General features: G+C 52.4%; 6 protein-coding genes across 6 annotated transcripts; 2 read left to right on the top strand and 4 right to left on the bottom strand.

Annotated features, from left to right (window-relative positions):
- Positions 1-593: 593 nt before the first annotated feature.
- BGZ61DRAFT_475897 (uncharacterized protein) lies at positions 594-1389 on the bottom strand (the record flags this gene model as incomplete). Its single annotated transcript, XM_046248746.1, has 4 exons — positions 594-734; positions 800-932; positions 1032-1259; positions 1370-1389. 4 exons carry the CDS (start codon positions 1387-1389, stop codon positions 594-596), a joined length of 522 nt encoding a protein of 173 aa, XP_046106812.1.
- A 455-nt stretch (positions 1390-1844) lies between these two features.
- Positions 1845-2969, top strand: BGZ61DRAFT_347684 (nucleoporin complex subunit 54-domain-containing protein; the record flags this gene model as incomplete). The annotated part of the gene is made up of 3 exons (XM_046239995.1): positions 1845-2091; positions 2155-2798; positions 2856-2969. 3 exons carry the CDS (start codon positions 1845-1847, stop codon positions 2967-2969), a joined length of 1005 nt encoding a protein of 334 aa, XP_046106811.1.
- Positions 2970-3463: 494 nt separating this feature from the next.
- Positions 3464-3724, bottom strand: BGZ61DRAFT_530454 (mitochondrial outer membrane translocase complex, subunit Tom5; the record flags this gene model as incomplete). Its single annotated transcript, XM_046253563.1, has 3 exons — positions 3464-3501; positions 3555-3656; positions 3712-3724. 3 exons carry the CDS (start codon positions 3722-3724, stop codon positions 3464-3466), a joined length of 153 nt encoding a protein of 50 aa, XP_046106810.1.
- A 900-nt stretch (positions 3725-4624) lies between these two features.
- Positions 4625-6766, top strand: BGZ61DRAFT_516136 (pyridoxal phosphate-dependent transferase; the record flags this gene model as incomplete). Its single annotated transcript, XM_046252281.1, has 5 exons — positions 4625-5058; positions 5254-5855; positions 5915-6081; positions 6114-6431; positions 6494-6766. The coding sequence occupies 5 exons, from the start codon at positions 4625-4627 to the stop codon at positions 6569-6571; spliced, it is 1599 nt and encodes a 532-aa protein (XP_046106809.1). The 3' UTR covers positions 6572-6766.
- A 48-nt stretch (positions 6767-6814) lies between these two features.
- Positions 6815-8927, bottom strand: BGZ61DRAFT_447740 (WD40-repeat-containing domain protein). Its single transcript, XM_046245389.1, has one exon. It carries the CDS (start codon positions 8728-8730, stop codon positions 7162-7164), a length of 1569 nt encoding a protein of 522 aa, XP_046106808.1. The 5' UTR covers positions 8731-8927; the 3' UTR covers positions 6815-7161.
- Positions 8928-9141: 214 nt separating this feature from the next.
- Positions 9142-12352, bottom strand: BGZ61DRAFT_346985 (ankyrin repeat-containing protein; the record flags this gene model as incomplete). Its single annotated transcript, XM_046239934.1, has 3 exons — positions 9142-10042; positions 10094-11014; positions 11073-12352. The coding sequence occupies 3 exons, from the start codon at positions 12350-12352 to the stop codon at positions 9142-9144; spliced, it is 3102 nt and encodes a 1033-aa protein (XP_046106807.1).
- Positions 12353-15571: the final 3219 nt, after the last annotated feature.

Below are 15571 nucleotides of genomic sequence, written 5' to 3'. Positions count from 1 at the left end.
GAAACGTAACAGGCTGCATGGGCAGCATATCTATCTGCGATGGCTTATGCTAGATGTTGTCTGATGTAGTGTGTCAAGACGAACGATTAATGCATTATGCTCATGCTCTAGTCAAGACCCCATCCATTGCGTTAGCGACCAGCCTCTCGACTTTGCGACCTGCAACTGCATATCCAAAATGATAAGTAAAGCTCTGGACATGGGCATTCATTGGACAGTTGACTGGGACAGACCATGGGTTGACGCAAGCATGTCCAGGGTTGCGCTATGACTCCAGGAGGTATTGCAAAGCATTGGGCGCCGTTGGATATGCCCCCCCAAGTGGTCTGTTGACATGTAAAATGTTAGGGCCATGTCAATCACACGACAGCGCTGCCTGTATAATGCAGCCTCTCCTGACCAAGATGCCCGTGATCATCAATATCCGAAAGTCGAGTTTGGATCCTCGCCACACATTTAACTTCTCAGGCAGATGTTTTACGGACCCAATGGTGATGGAATGTTTGTTTGGTTTCAATGATTGGCAATCCACTCTCTTCGATTCATTTGCAAACGTACATGATCGATCCCGATCTTCCGTAGTTCCCTGCTCCTTATTGCTTCGCCTCGCTCTGCCCAGCGATGAAGGGCTTGCCGTCGCCAGGTCCAATGCGCACATCGGAGAAGATCTGCGTCGGTCGCAGCTCAACGGGGGTGACGTTCTTGGGCTGGTCGGGGATCTTCTTCTCGAGTTTCTGCCAGAGAGGGTTAGTCCCGGAGGGTTCCACGCCAGGCCTGGGGGGATCGGATGGTGACGTACCAGGTTATCGAAGACGCACTTGTTGAGCTTCCACTCAGCAGGGCGGCACTGCCACAGCTGGTGATTTCGGTCGTCGAGGCACTCCCAGTGTTTGCGGAACTCGGCGAGGCAGTGGGTGTTGATGTCCTGGATGCTGTTGGATAGATGGGTCAGCGGAAATCCACAATTATCTCAAGGCACAGCCATTTCTGAAGATAATGATTTGGAAATTGATATTCGGAGAGAAACGTACACGCTGGAGGCACATCGGGTGACTCGTCGGCCCTCCTTCAAGCACTCAAACTCTCCCCGGCCGGGGTTCTCAGTCTTGCACTGCATGAAGTCATCGTTGTAGTCGCGGCATCGGGCGCCGATGAAGAAGGAGGCCGAGAGCAGCGGCGCAGAGCTGGCACCGATCTCCTTGACAGCCGGGATGTTCTCGGGGAGAGGAGTGGTGTCAATGAGCAACTGCTGATTGAACCTGGACCGGAGGGTTAGCCATTTATTTTCCCACCATTTCCACGCGGCCCAATTGCCCTTATGCGGCGGCTGGGACGATTCGGCGGGTCGGCGGTCGGTGAGGGGACGTACTGAGCTCTTCGGGAGGCCATGGTGCTGGTGTTTGCGCTGCTGGACGACGAGCGTTGCGGTGATTCGAGATGCGGGAGTGGGAAGGTGAGGTCGCTCGGCTAGGATTTGACTGACTGATGTCGGAATTGGCTTGCTGTGATTGGTCGGCGGGTGGGGCGAGGCTACGAGGTAGGCTGCGGTTGGGCCAAGGCCAGCCAAGCTATGTTTTCGCGTTCCAGCTCCAATAATTTTGAGGCTCCAACAAACAAAGCGCACCACGACTGTCCTCAGCCTTGCCACGACGACGTCCTCCACCGCGACCGAATACCGTCCTAGATCATCAGAATATAGGTGGGAAACTCGTCGCGACCGGTGTGGAGTGATTTATCCCTTGTCAAGTCGCTACACCCTCAGCCGACAGCTCCAGCTCTGGAGCTGAGACCAACCTCCGTCAACACCCCGATCTCGGATTTTGCGACACCTCACAACCGCCGCCATGTCGCTCTTCGGCCAAGCCAAACCCTCGCTCTTTGGGCAAACTCAGACCGTACAGACTCCGCAACCGGTACAGCCCTCGAATTTTCCCTATTGGCAGGGTCAGAATCTAAATGGAACTCAGCAGCAGGCAAACACACTTGGCGCCTCCATGGTCCAACAACAACAGTCTCAACAGATGCCCACGCTGTCCCAGTCACAGGCTCAGCTGTCCAACTCACTATGGCAGCCCGGAAAGGAGACCCCCCGTATGTCTTTTGTTTATACTCACGAACAGCGCTGGATGACATGACACTGACTCTTGCTCCCAGACCAGAAGCCTATCCTCGAGCAGATGAAGCTCGTGACCGAGAAATGGGATCCCGCGAATCCTAACTGTGTCTTCAAGCACTACTTCTACAACAAAGTCGACGAGTCCCACGTCCCCTTCTACAAGCCCCAAGCCCACGAGGACCCCCGGGAGTGGGAGGAAGCTTTGCAGAACAAGCCCGCGCCGGGATTCATGCCCGTTCTTTGTTCCGGATATGCTGGCGTCGCCGATCGTCTCAAGACACAAAAGCGAGCCGTGTCCGACTTCAACACGCGCCTTCACCAGGTTAATGGCAGCCTCGATGCAATCCTCCAGCGCCACGAACTTGAGACCGAGGTGCGCGCCGTCGCAGCGCGTCGACGACAGACGACCATCAGTGAGCGGTGCCTGGCACTCGCCGCTCGGGTCCAGGTCCTGCGGAATCGTGGCTATGCGTTGAGTGGCGACGAGGACGACCTGAACAGCCGGCTACAGAACCTGGAGAGGGAGGTGCAGGATCCCGCCGTTGGTGCGCGGGAAGAGGAGCTGTGGAGCAGACTCATCGTTCTGCGAGGGTATGCGGATCAGTTGAACAAGGAGATGGATAAGCCTGCAGGAGGAGATGGCGAAGCTCTGGACCCCGAGTTGGAAGGCAAGGCGAAGAGGGTGAGTTAACAAACTTCCCCTGACAGAAATCCCCGAAACTAACATGATGTCATCTAGGTATTGGAGGACTACGAGAAGCAGATTCAGCATCTGAAGAAGGAGCTCGAAGCTTTGGGTGTCGACTACACGCAGTGGGAAAAGGGCAGAAACCCTCACTCGCGGTCGAGGTAATTGGGATGGGTGGTGGCGCCCAGTCAGCATTGGAGCGAAAAGAGGAGTATTTGGACTGTTTCAAGGTTGTTTTTGGTTGCATCATGTGGAGAATAAGAACAAGCCACCCACGGTCGTTCATTCTGGAGATATCTGGTGGTCGAGCCGTCTTTGGATGAACATTCGGGTGCCTGACTCGATAATAAACCAGTCGGGGTTCTCAACGTGTTTCAGTGCGCAGTGCGCATCTATTGAACGTGTATGTGTTGGGAGGAATATAGAGATGCATAGACCCATCCATGCCCTCGTATAATGATACAGATTTAGACCGTAAACCTCCTGTCGTCTATCCAATCCGTCCGTCTATATCGTACAGGGGAGCTCCATCATCTGAACCCCCACAGCAACAAGGCTCGTGCCTGTCGGCTACTTCATGCATCCTCCGAATCGAGTCGGAGCTGTGCCGTCATTGCTCGTAGCGGGGTGGTGGGTGGTACATGGTAGATGTGACACATCTAGAAGACCTTGCTGGCAAGGTCGACAACGAAGGGAGCTGGCGGGCCAGTTAGCGACACGCAGGATAGACAGAGCAGCGGGCGGGCATACAAAGGTACAGAAGGACAACGGTGGCAACGGCCTGCTGGACGGTGAAGTTGGCCTCGGCCTCGAGGGCTCGGATCTCCTCCTGGGACTGCTGGGGGGGCGCGACTGCGAGGGGGTTAGCTGCTGGCGGCCAATGGCGGGGAACACGGGGCGGCCGTACATCCACCGAACATTTTGTCTGCTGAGTCTGTCGACGGGGTTGTTGTAGAATGGAAGCGGTGGGTCCGAGGTCGAGGAAGCACGATTCTGGAGGTTTTGGCTGGGCTATGATGCTATCGCGAATTCCGGTGCAGCGAGTTGTCGAGTCCGCCATAAAAAATTGGCACCTGCATGGAGTTCATACGCACGGACCATCTTTGGGTTTGTGGCAAGCGCTTCCAGTTTTCGGCCCGAGCAGGCCCGGAGGCGGCGCGGGCTTATCAGATATCAGATAAGGAAACCCGCCTGTTGCCCTGCTGGCGCCGGACGGGAAGAAGGAGCACTCTCCAGTCACATAACTTAACGAGTAAGTAGGAGTGGTTATCAGGGTGTCTGTCACGCTTTGTCCTTGCTTTCATTTTCTTTCTAGACATAGATACAGCATGTCGAATCTTCTGTGATTGCTCTAGGTATATCCTGTGCTTGTTCTTCTTTGTCTCTGAGTAGCCCTGGAAGTCAATCTGCATCGAGGTCGTGCCCAGTGGCGACCAAGTTAGGCTCAACGGAACGGAGCCGTATCGCAACTCATATTGAGATAATCATCCCTTGCAATAAATCGATCTCGTCAGCACTCAATTGCTCAAGAAGAGATAATTTCTACACTCTAGCGTCGAGACAAGTCCTTGTCCGCACGCGGGGCCTCTCTGCTACGTCGCTGGCGGGCACCAATCCGTCTCTCCGACGCAAACCTCCAGTAAGCCATATGTTGGCGCAGTGAGTTTCCACGGCCAGCTGGCTCGTCGATGGAACTCCGATGCACCTAAACCCGTCAGATCGCAGAGAGTAAAGGTTCGTTCCGAGCCTGTCGACGATCTCAAGTGGTGGACTCGTTTCCCTCCGAGGCACGTCTGACTTCGAGATACGATATTGAAGACATGCTCAAGACTCTAGGCCGTGGAGCTGAGGCTATGGGCGCATTAATTTTCCAAGTCATCCCAGAGGATGTCATGCTCCCCCCAAATCTAAAATCCAGGATAGAACCTTCACCAAGACCGCTGCCGCTAACGTTTTCAACTATCCTCTTCGACCTGAATTCTAGCAGGGTATGGATGAATGGCAGAGGCTACTATAGTATCACCACCCCTCCAGTCATCAAGAGAAACATTCTTGAGAACCCGGCTGGTACACCGGCTATACTCCTTATCAGCCCGAAATCAGCCAGGGCCGTCTGGAGTCGCTGCTCACTTCCAGACAGTGGTATCACCATCGCTAATGCAAGTCTGTCTAATGAGGGAACTGCTGCTGCTGAGGCCATGACTATGTCGATGAGCAGTCTGCCAGCTTCGCGGGCCAAACGACCAGGCAAGACGTATGTCGTGTCCCACCTGGTGCACCGTGGCAGCCCTGGGTCATGGAAGGTCGAGCCTAGGGATTCGGCATTAAGCTCCAGCAGATGGACGTATCAGCCCCTGATGCGGCTCAGAAATTTGAGATCTGGGTGACGACCTGGTTGGCGTTCTTGTCCAGTATCCGGACACAAACGGAGGAGTGCACGACTTCCGAGAACTTGCGAATGTGGTTCACAATCAGGGCGCGATTCTCAGCGCGGCCACCATGTGATTCAAAAATATTTTGAGAAAAAGGGTGGTTCCAAGCGTGACATTTGCTTCATCCCTGTGTCGGCACACGGCACCAACTCCGCGTCGGCTGCCAGGACTGCCATGCAAGTTGTTCCCATCAAGTGCAACACCGCAACTGGTAACCTTGATATGGCGGATCTCGAGGACAACTGCAAGAAGCATACCGACGAACTGGGTGCTATTACGATCACATATCCTAACACCTACGGTGTTTTTGAACCAGATGTGCGAAGGGCCTGCGAACTTGTGCCTGAGCACGGAGGCTTCATGTACGTGGACGGTGCCAATATGAACGCCCAGGTCGGTCTCACCTCGCCTGGTGCAATTGGTGCTGACTTCTGCCACCTCAGTCTGCACAAGTTCTGTATTCCCCATGGCGGAGGCCGGCCTGGCGTTGGGCCTATCTGTGTTGAGGGCTTCCTCAACCCTTTCTTGCCACATCACAAGGATGAGTCCCAGATCTTGAGCGCGGCTTTTGGGAGTGCCAGCATCTTGCCCATCAGCTGGATGTCCATTTCTGCAATGGGTAAGTCCAGAGCACGACAATATTGAAATAGCCTACTGTTGCTGACTTCAAATACCTAGGTGATGATGGCCTTCTCAACGCCACCAAGACTGCCCTTCTCGACGCCAACTACATGCTTACCCGTCTCAAAGACCACTACCCCATTCTCTATATGAATGCTAACGGCCGTTGCGCGCACGAGTTTATCGTTGACGCGCGGCCCTTCCGCGAGTCGTCGGGCATTGAAGTTATCGATGTCGCAAGCGTCTCCAGAACTAGAGCTTCCACCTGCCGACCATGAGCGGGCCTGTCCCCAACACTCTGATGATTGAGCGTACAGAGAGTGAGAGCAAAGAGGAGATGTACCGCTTCGTTGATGCCATGATCAGCATCCATGAGGAGATCCGCGAGATTGAGGAGGGTAAGCAGCCCCGTGAAGGTAACGTCCTCAAGAATTCGCCTCACCCCCAGAGGGATCTCATCATGGGCGACGGTAATAGCAAGTGGGAGCGGCCTACTCGCGGGAGAAGGCTGCCTACCCTCTGCCATACTTGGAAGAGAAGAAGTTCTGGCCCTCAGTTAGTCGTATCGACGACAGTAAGTTTCCATCTGATTCTGTATATCCCTTTTACGATCATCTAACCAACAATCTTGTCTAGAATACGGCAACGTCAATCTCTTCTGCACGCGCCCTCCTGTTGAGGACACCACTTCTGCGTAAAAGCTTCAGAAATTGAATATGGGAAACGACATGGTACCCTATCGAAAAGCCAGAGAAGATAAGCCTGTAGTATCCCTCCCTGTTGAGATGCTGTTCGCCTAAGAAATCGTCGCTGGATCAATCGATCTTGTGCTTGCGAATTACGCAAGTTTGTTAATTATGTTTGCCTTTGACGGTCACATGGAAAGAACGCATCCCGACATGACAGGCGAGGATCGGACCCCCGAGTTTGGGAAGATTACAATTCAACATCATAGGCACTTGGTGGCTACGGAAGCCAACTAGTCTCAACATTGGTATAAAGAGAAAGTGGTTTGTGGCATTTACATGCGATGACAGTTACAAAATGAACTATGTGCTTTGCTTGTTTGGCATCGTCATCCGCATCGGTTTTCTGGTTGAAGCTTCTTCTGGAGCGGATTAGGCTTCCTGTAGTCCCTGAAAAATACCACGGAAGGAACATCAGTGATGTTGGCTACCATCTAGGGCATCATCCTCTCGGATTGATTTTGGATCATTGATTGTCGTAATACCTCGCAGTCTTCCACCTTCTATGTACGCTAATGTGCTCATTAACATGCTTTCTTTTAACCCACTTTGACACCATCACCTCCTAAAGACCAAACTCAGGGCGTCATCACCAACCGTTACTACCTCCTCGCCAGTCTCGCCATGGACAAAGCCCATGACACCACCCTCCTCGCCGCCGCCTCCCTTCTCCTCGCCGTCGGCGTTGTAGTTCTTCTTTTCCATTAGGGGGCGGTGGCCCTTCCACTCCTTTTCGGCAGAGCCTCGGCCGCGCAGGTCCCAGCGGCGCACGACGCCGTCCGTACCGCAACTGGTCAGCAGCCAGGTGTTGCGGATGAACTCAACCTTGACGACGGAGTAGTCATCGTGTGCGGACGGGATGAGGCGGCGCTGAGAATAATGTGTCATGTCATAGACAGCGATGGAGCCGGCGTTGGAGCCGGCGGCGAGAAGGGTCATGGGAGGAGCTACTGAGGCGATGGTTACGCTGAGTGTTTCGATCCCCTCATCGCTATGCGCAAAGGACCCGATAATCTCGCCACCAGCCTTTGGTTTGACAGAGGCCTTCTTACCACGAGCGGCGAAGCGCGGGAGAGAAATGATCCTGATGAACCCACCACCCGACTTCGATTTTTCATCACGAGAACAACCACCACCAACAGCAACCCAGGCGCCATGGGGATCCATAGCAATGGAGAGCAGTCCGCCCTCGACGTAGAACTTTTCATTTGTGCTGGTTAAAGCGACAAGAGGCCGGTCTTTGCCTGCACCCAGGCCCTTGGCAGCGGCCTCGCCCCAGACATCCCATACGTAGAGGCTGCTGTCTTGGGCGACGGTGGCTAGTAGTAAGCCGTCATGGGTCCACGCACCCGCAGTGGAGGCGCCATTGTTGCGGACGTAGCAATTCACCATCTCGAGAGGGTTGTTGGTGTTGGAGGGATCGATCTTGTAGACCCAGACGAGGTGGTCCCATTCTTCGGGGTTGGATTCTTCGGAGTCGGATTCTTTGGAGCTGGATTTCTTGGGTTTGGTGGTGGTGCCCACGGCGATGTGGTTGGGGTAAGCAGGGGACGGGCAGGGCTCGATCCAGTTGATCTCGGTCGTTTCCTCGTTTTCGCCGAACAATTCCATCTGGAAGGGCGAACCAGGCTCCACCGTGGCCTTCCAGGCTCGTAAACGGCCATCGTAACCGCCACTGACGAGGAATTCGCCTCTGGGGAGTGTCCAGGCCAGTGCGTTGATCGTATCCGAGTGGCCCTCGATGCTGACGAGCGAGTTCAGCTGGGTGTTCTCGCGGGCGGCAGGGTCGCTCTCGTAGCTAGCAGGCAGGACAGGGGGTGGCGGGATAACGGAGGTGTCGAAAACCCAACCCACACCGCCGTCTGACTGCTCCCTGCCGGCAGAGCCTCCAACAGCGATGAGGCTCGGGTGGACGGGGTGCTGGGCGATTGAGAAGAGGGAATGTGGACATTCATCAAAGTAGGCGATGGAGTCGTTTTGGATGATCTCCTGCTGGCCATCGTCATCCGAGTCCATGGCGTGGTCATCGTCCTCGGGAATCTCCTCGGCGATGTCGTCTGCGTCGAGCATTTCGTCCATGTCGTCGATCTGGAGGTCGTGGGGATCGCGGGGTTCGGAGGAGGACATGATGGCGGGGTAAATTTGTTGCAGCTGTTGAAGGCAATGAGATGGAGAACGAGCCCTGGGGAAAAAAGGCTGCCCCTGAGAAAAGTGTTGACTGCGTTTTCAGTCCGTCACGGGCGTGGTATGCCGGGTATTTATTGCCCCTTGGAGGCGTTGCTTGATGCTGTTGCTTGATAAGCAGTTGGATAGTAATTTTTTTCTCGCCGGTGGTTGATTTTTTTCACTCGAAATGCGGGGTGGCGGTGGCATAGATTGCTACCCCTGCTCCATCATAACCTTGCCACCTAAGTTACATGCTAATTAACGCTCACAAGAAAGGCTTAAGTCTATTTTATTTGTACGTACTACTCAGTGATACTGAATGCGGTGTACCTTGGTAAAAGAAGTGCCCAAAAAGAATCACCGCCTTGGATGTTACTCCGCGCCACCATGACTGACCTTAGCTCCCGAAAACCGCAACATCAGGTCACGCACCTCAGGCGACGCGCTCTGTAGTGCAGCCTGAGTATTGGCCCCCTTTTCAACGAGTTGCTTGAAGATCTCGATGGACTGTGGGAGTAGTCCTTGCCAGTTATTTATCCACCTCTGCCAGGCTCGTAATATTACCTGGAGCGCGGTTCCGTGAATTTCATCCTGAATCTCCATATCCGCACCATTGTCGAGGAGGAACTTGACAGTCTTTGCACACATTGAAACTGTTGCTGCTATGAGCGCAGTTTTAGGTACCCTGGTCGAGAGAGCTTGCAAATTGATGTCAGCACCCTTTTTTAGGAGTAGCTTCACGACCCCCGTACGGCCTTGAGAAGCTGCTGCTTGGAGCGCAGTCCCCTGCTCTCCTGGCTCATTGAAAGCGGCCCCGTGTTCAAGAAGGAACTTGACGACCGAACGATGCCCTCTAAACGACGCCTGATGGATTGCACTTCTTCCGACACCAGCCTGACAATTAATATCGGCCCCGTGTTCAAGAAGAAACTTGACGACCGAAACATGCCCTTCGAGCGACGCCTGTTGGATTGCACTTCCTCTGGCGCCAGCCCGACAATTAACATCGGCCCCGTGTTCAAGAAGAAACTTGACGATTGAAAGATGTCCTCCACACGACGCCTGTTGGATTGCACTTCCTCTGGCGCCACTCCGACAATTGACATCGGCCCCGTGTTCAACAAGCAGCCGAATAATTTCTTCGTGCCCCTTCGCTGATGCGTATTGAATTACTGAGTCAACACGAGAATGGTGCGGACTTGTATCGGCTCCCCTCTCTAGAAGAAATTGAACAATTCCAATGTGACCACCTTGCGATGCACCCTCTAACGCACTTGGGCAAGGTCGTAACAGTTTCCTGTTCCTAGCCCGGAAAGACGTTAACGGCAGGCAATATATATCAGTTCGGGGGTGTCTTGCATCGATATCAGCTCCTTTCTTAACAAGCAGTTGAACAACCTCCATGTGACCCTCTTCTGATGCTGTTGCCAAGGGGGTCTCTTTCCAAGCACTAAACTTATTGAGTGACCTAGCAAGCCTCTTTTTATCTGTTGTTGAAGTACAGCTTAGACTTTTTTCACTCAGAATCTTGGACAGAATCGAGTGGAGATTGTGGAATGCAAGATAGTGCAAAGGCGCGTTGAGATAATCACTCGGAGGATGTCCAAGGTGCGCCCTAGATGGAGGCTCTAGATCTTGAAAAAGCTTGAGAGCCTGGATCTCGATAGATTGCTTATTGCCTCCATCCTTGAAATGGTCTGGCCAATGTGTCGAAGAGTATCTCAAGAGATCAGACTGGCCTTCGACCCATTTCAACTTTGGCTGTAGGCAGATAGTCAAGCAAATACTTGCAATTTGATTGTGGACGTCTTCCTTTACGATACCGAAAAATTCGACATCCTTGTGTTGTTTTATCCGATCAGATTCCAGATATTCCTGGAGGGAAAAGTGCGCGATACGGATGGTTACCGGACCAGGGATCGATTGCAATTCAGTAAATCCAGGGCAGACTTCTTGGAGGGCAACCTCGTCCATGAGCCGACGCTTGGGGTTGAATCTTGGAGTCGCACCGAGTTCCACAGCGATGCCGCAAATGAGTTCCGTGACTTCGAGTGGTCTCTTGGCGTAACAGAGCAACATAAGCATACGCTGAGCATAAGCCTTCGCATGTGATGGTATGTTGGCGAGCATGCGTCTGTACGTTTCGTCCAAGGTGTCGGGTAAGGAGTAAAGCAGTTGGTCAAGTAAATCCTCGCTCCGTGGACAGCTAGCTAGTGCTGTAAACTGACACTCCACCCATCGGAAACTACGAAACAAAAATAAAGGTTAGCAAGTCTCTTTGAGTCGGCATAACGGAAACATACACTCCCTTAGCGCGCTCGGTGAGCACAGCTTCGATCCGGCCATAATGCTGTTCCCATTTTCGCAGTCCTCTTTTCTGCCGGAGACTCTGGGAGATGAAATTCGCAATGTCAGTATCGACATTTTTGTTTCTCATATCAATCGATTCTTTTGGCTGCGCACGTAGCTCCTCCCGAATGTCGATTTCGTCACGACTTGTCACGAGGAGATGCAAGCCGGGTTCCGACCACTCGCGCATCTCTGCCAGGGCCTCCAACATAGCGCTGCGGTGCTTATCACGCGGGCTTTCATCCAAAGCATCCAAAAAGATGTATGCGTCGTCAAATCCGCGTATGAGCTGACGAAGACAGGCTAAGAAGGCCTGGTCCGGCGGCGTGGAGTTCTGGTAGCTACCATGTAGACTGGAGAGAAGCGCATAGCTCTTCAACTGGCCTGATAACTGCAACACCAGAGAACGGAGCATGCTTGAAATGTCTTGCTTGCGCTCGTCACTGAAAGTGAAGAAGAAGAATGCGATGCCGACGCGTCGTGGTTTGGAAATCTGGTATCGATAGGTATGCTGAATGGCCGTGGAACATAACACTGATTTACCACATCCAGCAAACCCATTAAGCCACAGGAGGGAATTTGGTTGGGTAAGCCAAAGTTTGAACGAAGCGTCTTCGAGGAGCCAAAGCCCTGTACTGGGATGTTTCTTTGCGCAAGCAGCATTAAAATTGATGGAAGGGTCGGGAGCCTGGAGCCATTTGTGAATGTTGTCGGAGACCTGGCCAGCTCTGACCAAGTCAAGTACTGCCTTCATGTCCCCAAGATCGTCTTTGACACGTGCTAGGTCCTTCTGCAGCATCAAATTCTGTGCTAGAGACAGGTGGGTGAGCAGTCCATCGATACCAGCTTCAAGATTTCGCAACGTGTTCTGTCGGAATGGGTAGGCGAGAACACGGCCTGCAGCCCTTGCTTTGGATAGGATGTCGTCGGCGGGCTTTTCTTGGAACTTTTTGACCTTATCTTGGAGATCTTCGATGTATTCCACACAATTTTCGACCAACGCTGCAATTCTCGCACGTAGCGAGGCCGACTCATCCAGAAATTTCGGGTTCTTCATTTGATCATGCAGAATCTGAAGAAGTTCCAGGAGTCCTCCAAGTCGTTTGGTCGTGTCTGCGGCATTGGACTCCAGGTCCTTGACCGCCGTGTAGTAGTCGAAGAGGTACTGGGTTGCCTGGATGCCGAGCGAAATAACCCCAACGGCGCTCCCGGCCACACCGAATGCTTCCGCCATGGCAGGATAAAATTTCCTGCGACCGCCGGGAAAAGGGGGCTCTCTGATTGTAACAAATGGGGAGGATACTGAGGAAGTAAAGTGTGGAGGGATACAAGGCAGACATGCATTTATAGCACATTGCACACGGTGTGATCGCTGGCACAGGCGGCCTGGCAGTTTAATTTGTTTGACTGGTCTACTTGCATGTCATCGATATGTAACGAAGTACGATCTGTTTGACTACAGTGGATGTTATTGCTATAATAAATGCATGGACACCTGCGGCGGCTGTGTTTGGATCGCCCTGTACACCATTGGCAGCTTGCTGAAGAGGCACCTAAGGGGAGACCGTCAAAGAATATTGACAGATCGAAACACAAATTTACAAGTCATCTTATTAATGAACTCATAATTTTGGCATACTCTAGAAGACTTTGATTTGAGACTGTGCAGTTGAGAGTTGCAAATTGCCGACAGCACCAACCGGATCCAAGAATTGCCCTCGCCATGGTTTCCAGAAACTCCCCCCCCCCCCCCCCCCCCCAGCGATTCCTCGTAGAATAGGCGAAAGAGAAAGTGATGAAGATATTTTTAGATCTCTTTGTTGTCATTGCTGGCGCGTATCTTCATACCGCTGGTAGAATTGTTGCTCGCTTCGCGTCTTGTCCTCCCTCCCTCAGTTTGCTCCCTTAGTAGCTATCTGTACTTTCCATATTATGTGACCCATTCATGTCATGACAGTGGCGTATTATTACTATCTTCCGTTGATGGTGCGTTTGCCCTGATCCCAATAGAAACACCCATGGCTGGTGACACAGGGTCCGCTCTATCAAAACTGGTGTGCTCATGCCTCAGGGGCGGTGACACCGCATACATCCTCCTGAAATCCGTCAAGCTCACTTCTGGCGACGACACCGCTTCGTTCTGAGTCGCCTAGGCGAAATGTCGGTGGTCTTGGTGGTAGCGGTGACAGCATGTCACTCGGAGTATCGCCGGGCAGCTCCGGCATGACTGAGGGTGCCCGCATATCCTGCGACAGAATCTGCGTCGACCCGTAAGGTCAAAGAGCTCGCTTGCGATGGGCTTGGAGGTACCTCCTTGGGAAATTCGGTCTCTGTTTGGCGGCCGTGAAGTGTTGCTCGTGCTGTTTGCGTCGGCCGAACCAGAAGAAGACGGCGCTTAGCATAGCCATGGGGACGAGGGTATCACGACGGCGATGGTGATCCTGGCCCCTGTCGCCAGGCAGCCTGAGTTTTTAGCAATGATAGAAATTTTGATGCTGATATAAAGCGCGAATACGTCGAGCTGGGTTTGCATTCAGAGTTTCCGTATCAGTCGAGTTGTCGCTCGTCTCGTAAACCATCCGTGTTTCTTAAGCACTGATGGCTTGACCGCACGTCAAGGTAACCGCCGTATTTTTGGTCACCTTCGTCGTCATGACTAGAAGTATCGTCTTATGGGAGCCGGCGCTGCAGGTGCAGAGCTGCAGGGTCCCGTCGGCCAGCGTATTCGGATATTTCACGCTGGGTCAGGACCAAATCAACACGGGTTGGGCAGCACGTCACTGTGAAAGCGGTGGCGTCGATGCTGATCAGACCTGATGCAAGACACGGGTGCCGCGTAGCCCGTGGGTGATTCCAACCAGACAAGTAGCAAACCAAGGTAAAGGCGCTGGGGAGGCAGGAGGACGCATCGTCGACACCGACGATTGTTTTGCTCATGATGGCCTTACAAGGTGCAGCTGTGAGGTTCTCCGTGGGCAAGCTCCCACGATTGTAATGTTGTTCATAGTGAAGGTGGACAATATTTGCCGTCTACTGGTTGCTAGTTGACCTCCTACTCCCGTCAATATATGCACTAGAGGGCGCCCTTTATTTCGGCTTTCTCAGTTGATCCGGCCGCTTACCCTACTTGACCGTCTTCCCCTCAATCTCAATGGAATCTAGCTGGTTTGCCGACCGTCGTCCGGTGTTGTGATGCGTTTGCCCCAACAGTAAGTTTGCGTCTTATGTAGAAAGCCTCGCTGTGATGCAGAATGGCCCAAACTCGTGCTCGTCGCCAACTGAGAAAGACAAAAGACAACACAAATGGGCAAAAGAATTAAGTCACAAACAGACTCTAGGAAGAACCCGCCGCGTAGTCTCCATGCCAAGCTGGTTGGCCCATCATGAGCTATCCTGAGCAATCATTTTTCTGCGTGGAACTACTGCACCGTGCCTGTGTTGGCGTTGCCCTTGCGAAATCACGACCAACACCACCGACAAACGGCTTCGCCGTGGATGTCATATCCAGGATCCCTGCGGCAATATCACGAAAGGTGGATGGAGCACGTTGAGAAACACATGCGGGTTTTACGATTGCCCGCTGTCGACCAGATTCTTATCAGATCGCTTCGCACCTTTGGCGTCGGCCATGGTAACTAGATATACCGTTCAAAGACCCTCGATCCATTTTCCCAATAAGACAAACGTCAAAACGCCGCCAATTAATTCTTCCAGCTAACTCGATACTTTCTACGTTTGACTATTCTATTTCCATGGCGAACAGGAGACTGCAACCTTAATCACTGCTCATCACTTAGCCGCGGCCTAGACCAACAACCAATATTCTCTATCTGCGCCACTTCCCAATTGCCAACAGCAGAGAGTTAACTTGACCCAAGTCATGAGAGAGTGGCTGCTGAGAATTGAAGATGGCGAGTGTGTACACACGTGCACACGACCTAACCTTTTGTGGACTTTGAACTGACCTTCACCACTCCCATATGCAATCCAACATTACCTCCTTATGAACTTCTTGAGGGCATGGTTGTACTATAGTGGCAAAATAATTTTTCGCGTTCGGTCGCTCAGAGGTATCTCTGTTCTGTTCGAAAGCCATTCAGCTCTCAACTAATCTTCGACATCATCTTCAACGTCATAATCGTGATATCTTTGATACAAGATGTGGTTCATTAAGCATTGGACGTCGAGTAATTATAGATAATTGGTACTATAAAATTTCTCTTCTTTCTTTTACCAGATGACCAGATAGATCAGAGCTATACAAATAATGGAGGTGCACATTTAGCACCACAACCAATACAGAAGACAAGATAGCCCATGCAGTAAGGTTACCATCAATTTATTATACCAGTATCTTCAAACAATACCATCCTAAAATAACAAACACATGTGTAAAACTCTCACCTAGCTCCAGATGAGTTGTTTATTATAATGCCTGCTTTCGTAGTGAGTA

Source organism: Ilyonectria robusta (assembly GCF_021365365.1).
Source record: "Ilyonectria robusta strain PMI_751 chromosome Unknown BGZ61scaffold_6, whole genome shotgun sequence".
Classification (NCBI taxonomy): domain Eukaryota; kingdom Fungi; phylum Ascomycota; class Sordariomycetes; order Hypocreales; family Nectriaceae; genus Ilyonectria; species Ilyonectria robusta.
The sequence above is the reverse complement of the archived record's forward strand: the minus strand, read 5'-3'. Positions and strand labels throughout refer to the sequence as shown.

Excerpts from the sequence above, each read along its gene's own strand:
- BGZ61DRAFT_447740 (XM_046245389.1), bottom strand. The coding sequence starts at position 8,730 with ATGTCCTCCTCCGAACCCCGCGATCCCCACGACCTCCAGATCGACGAC.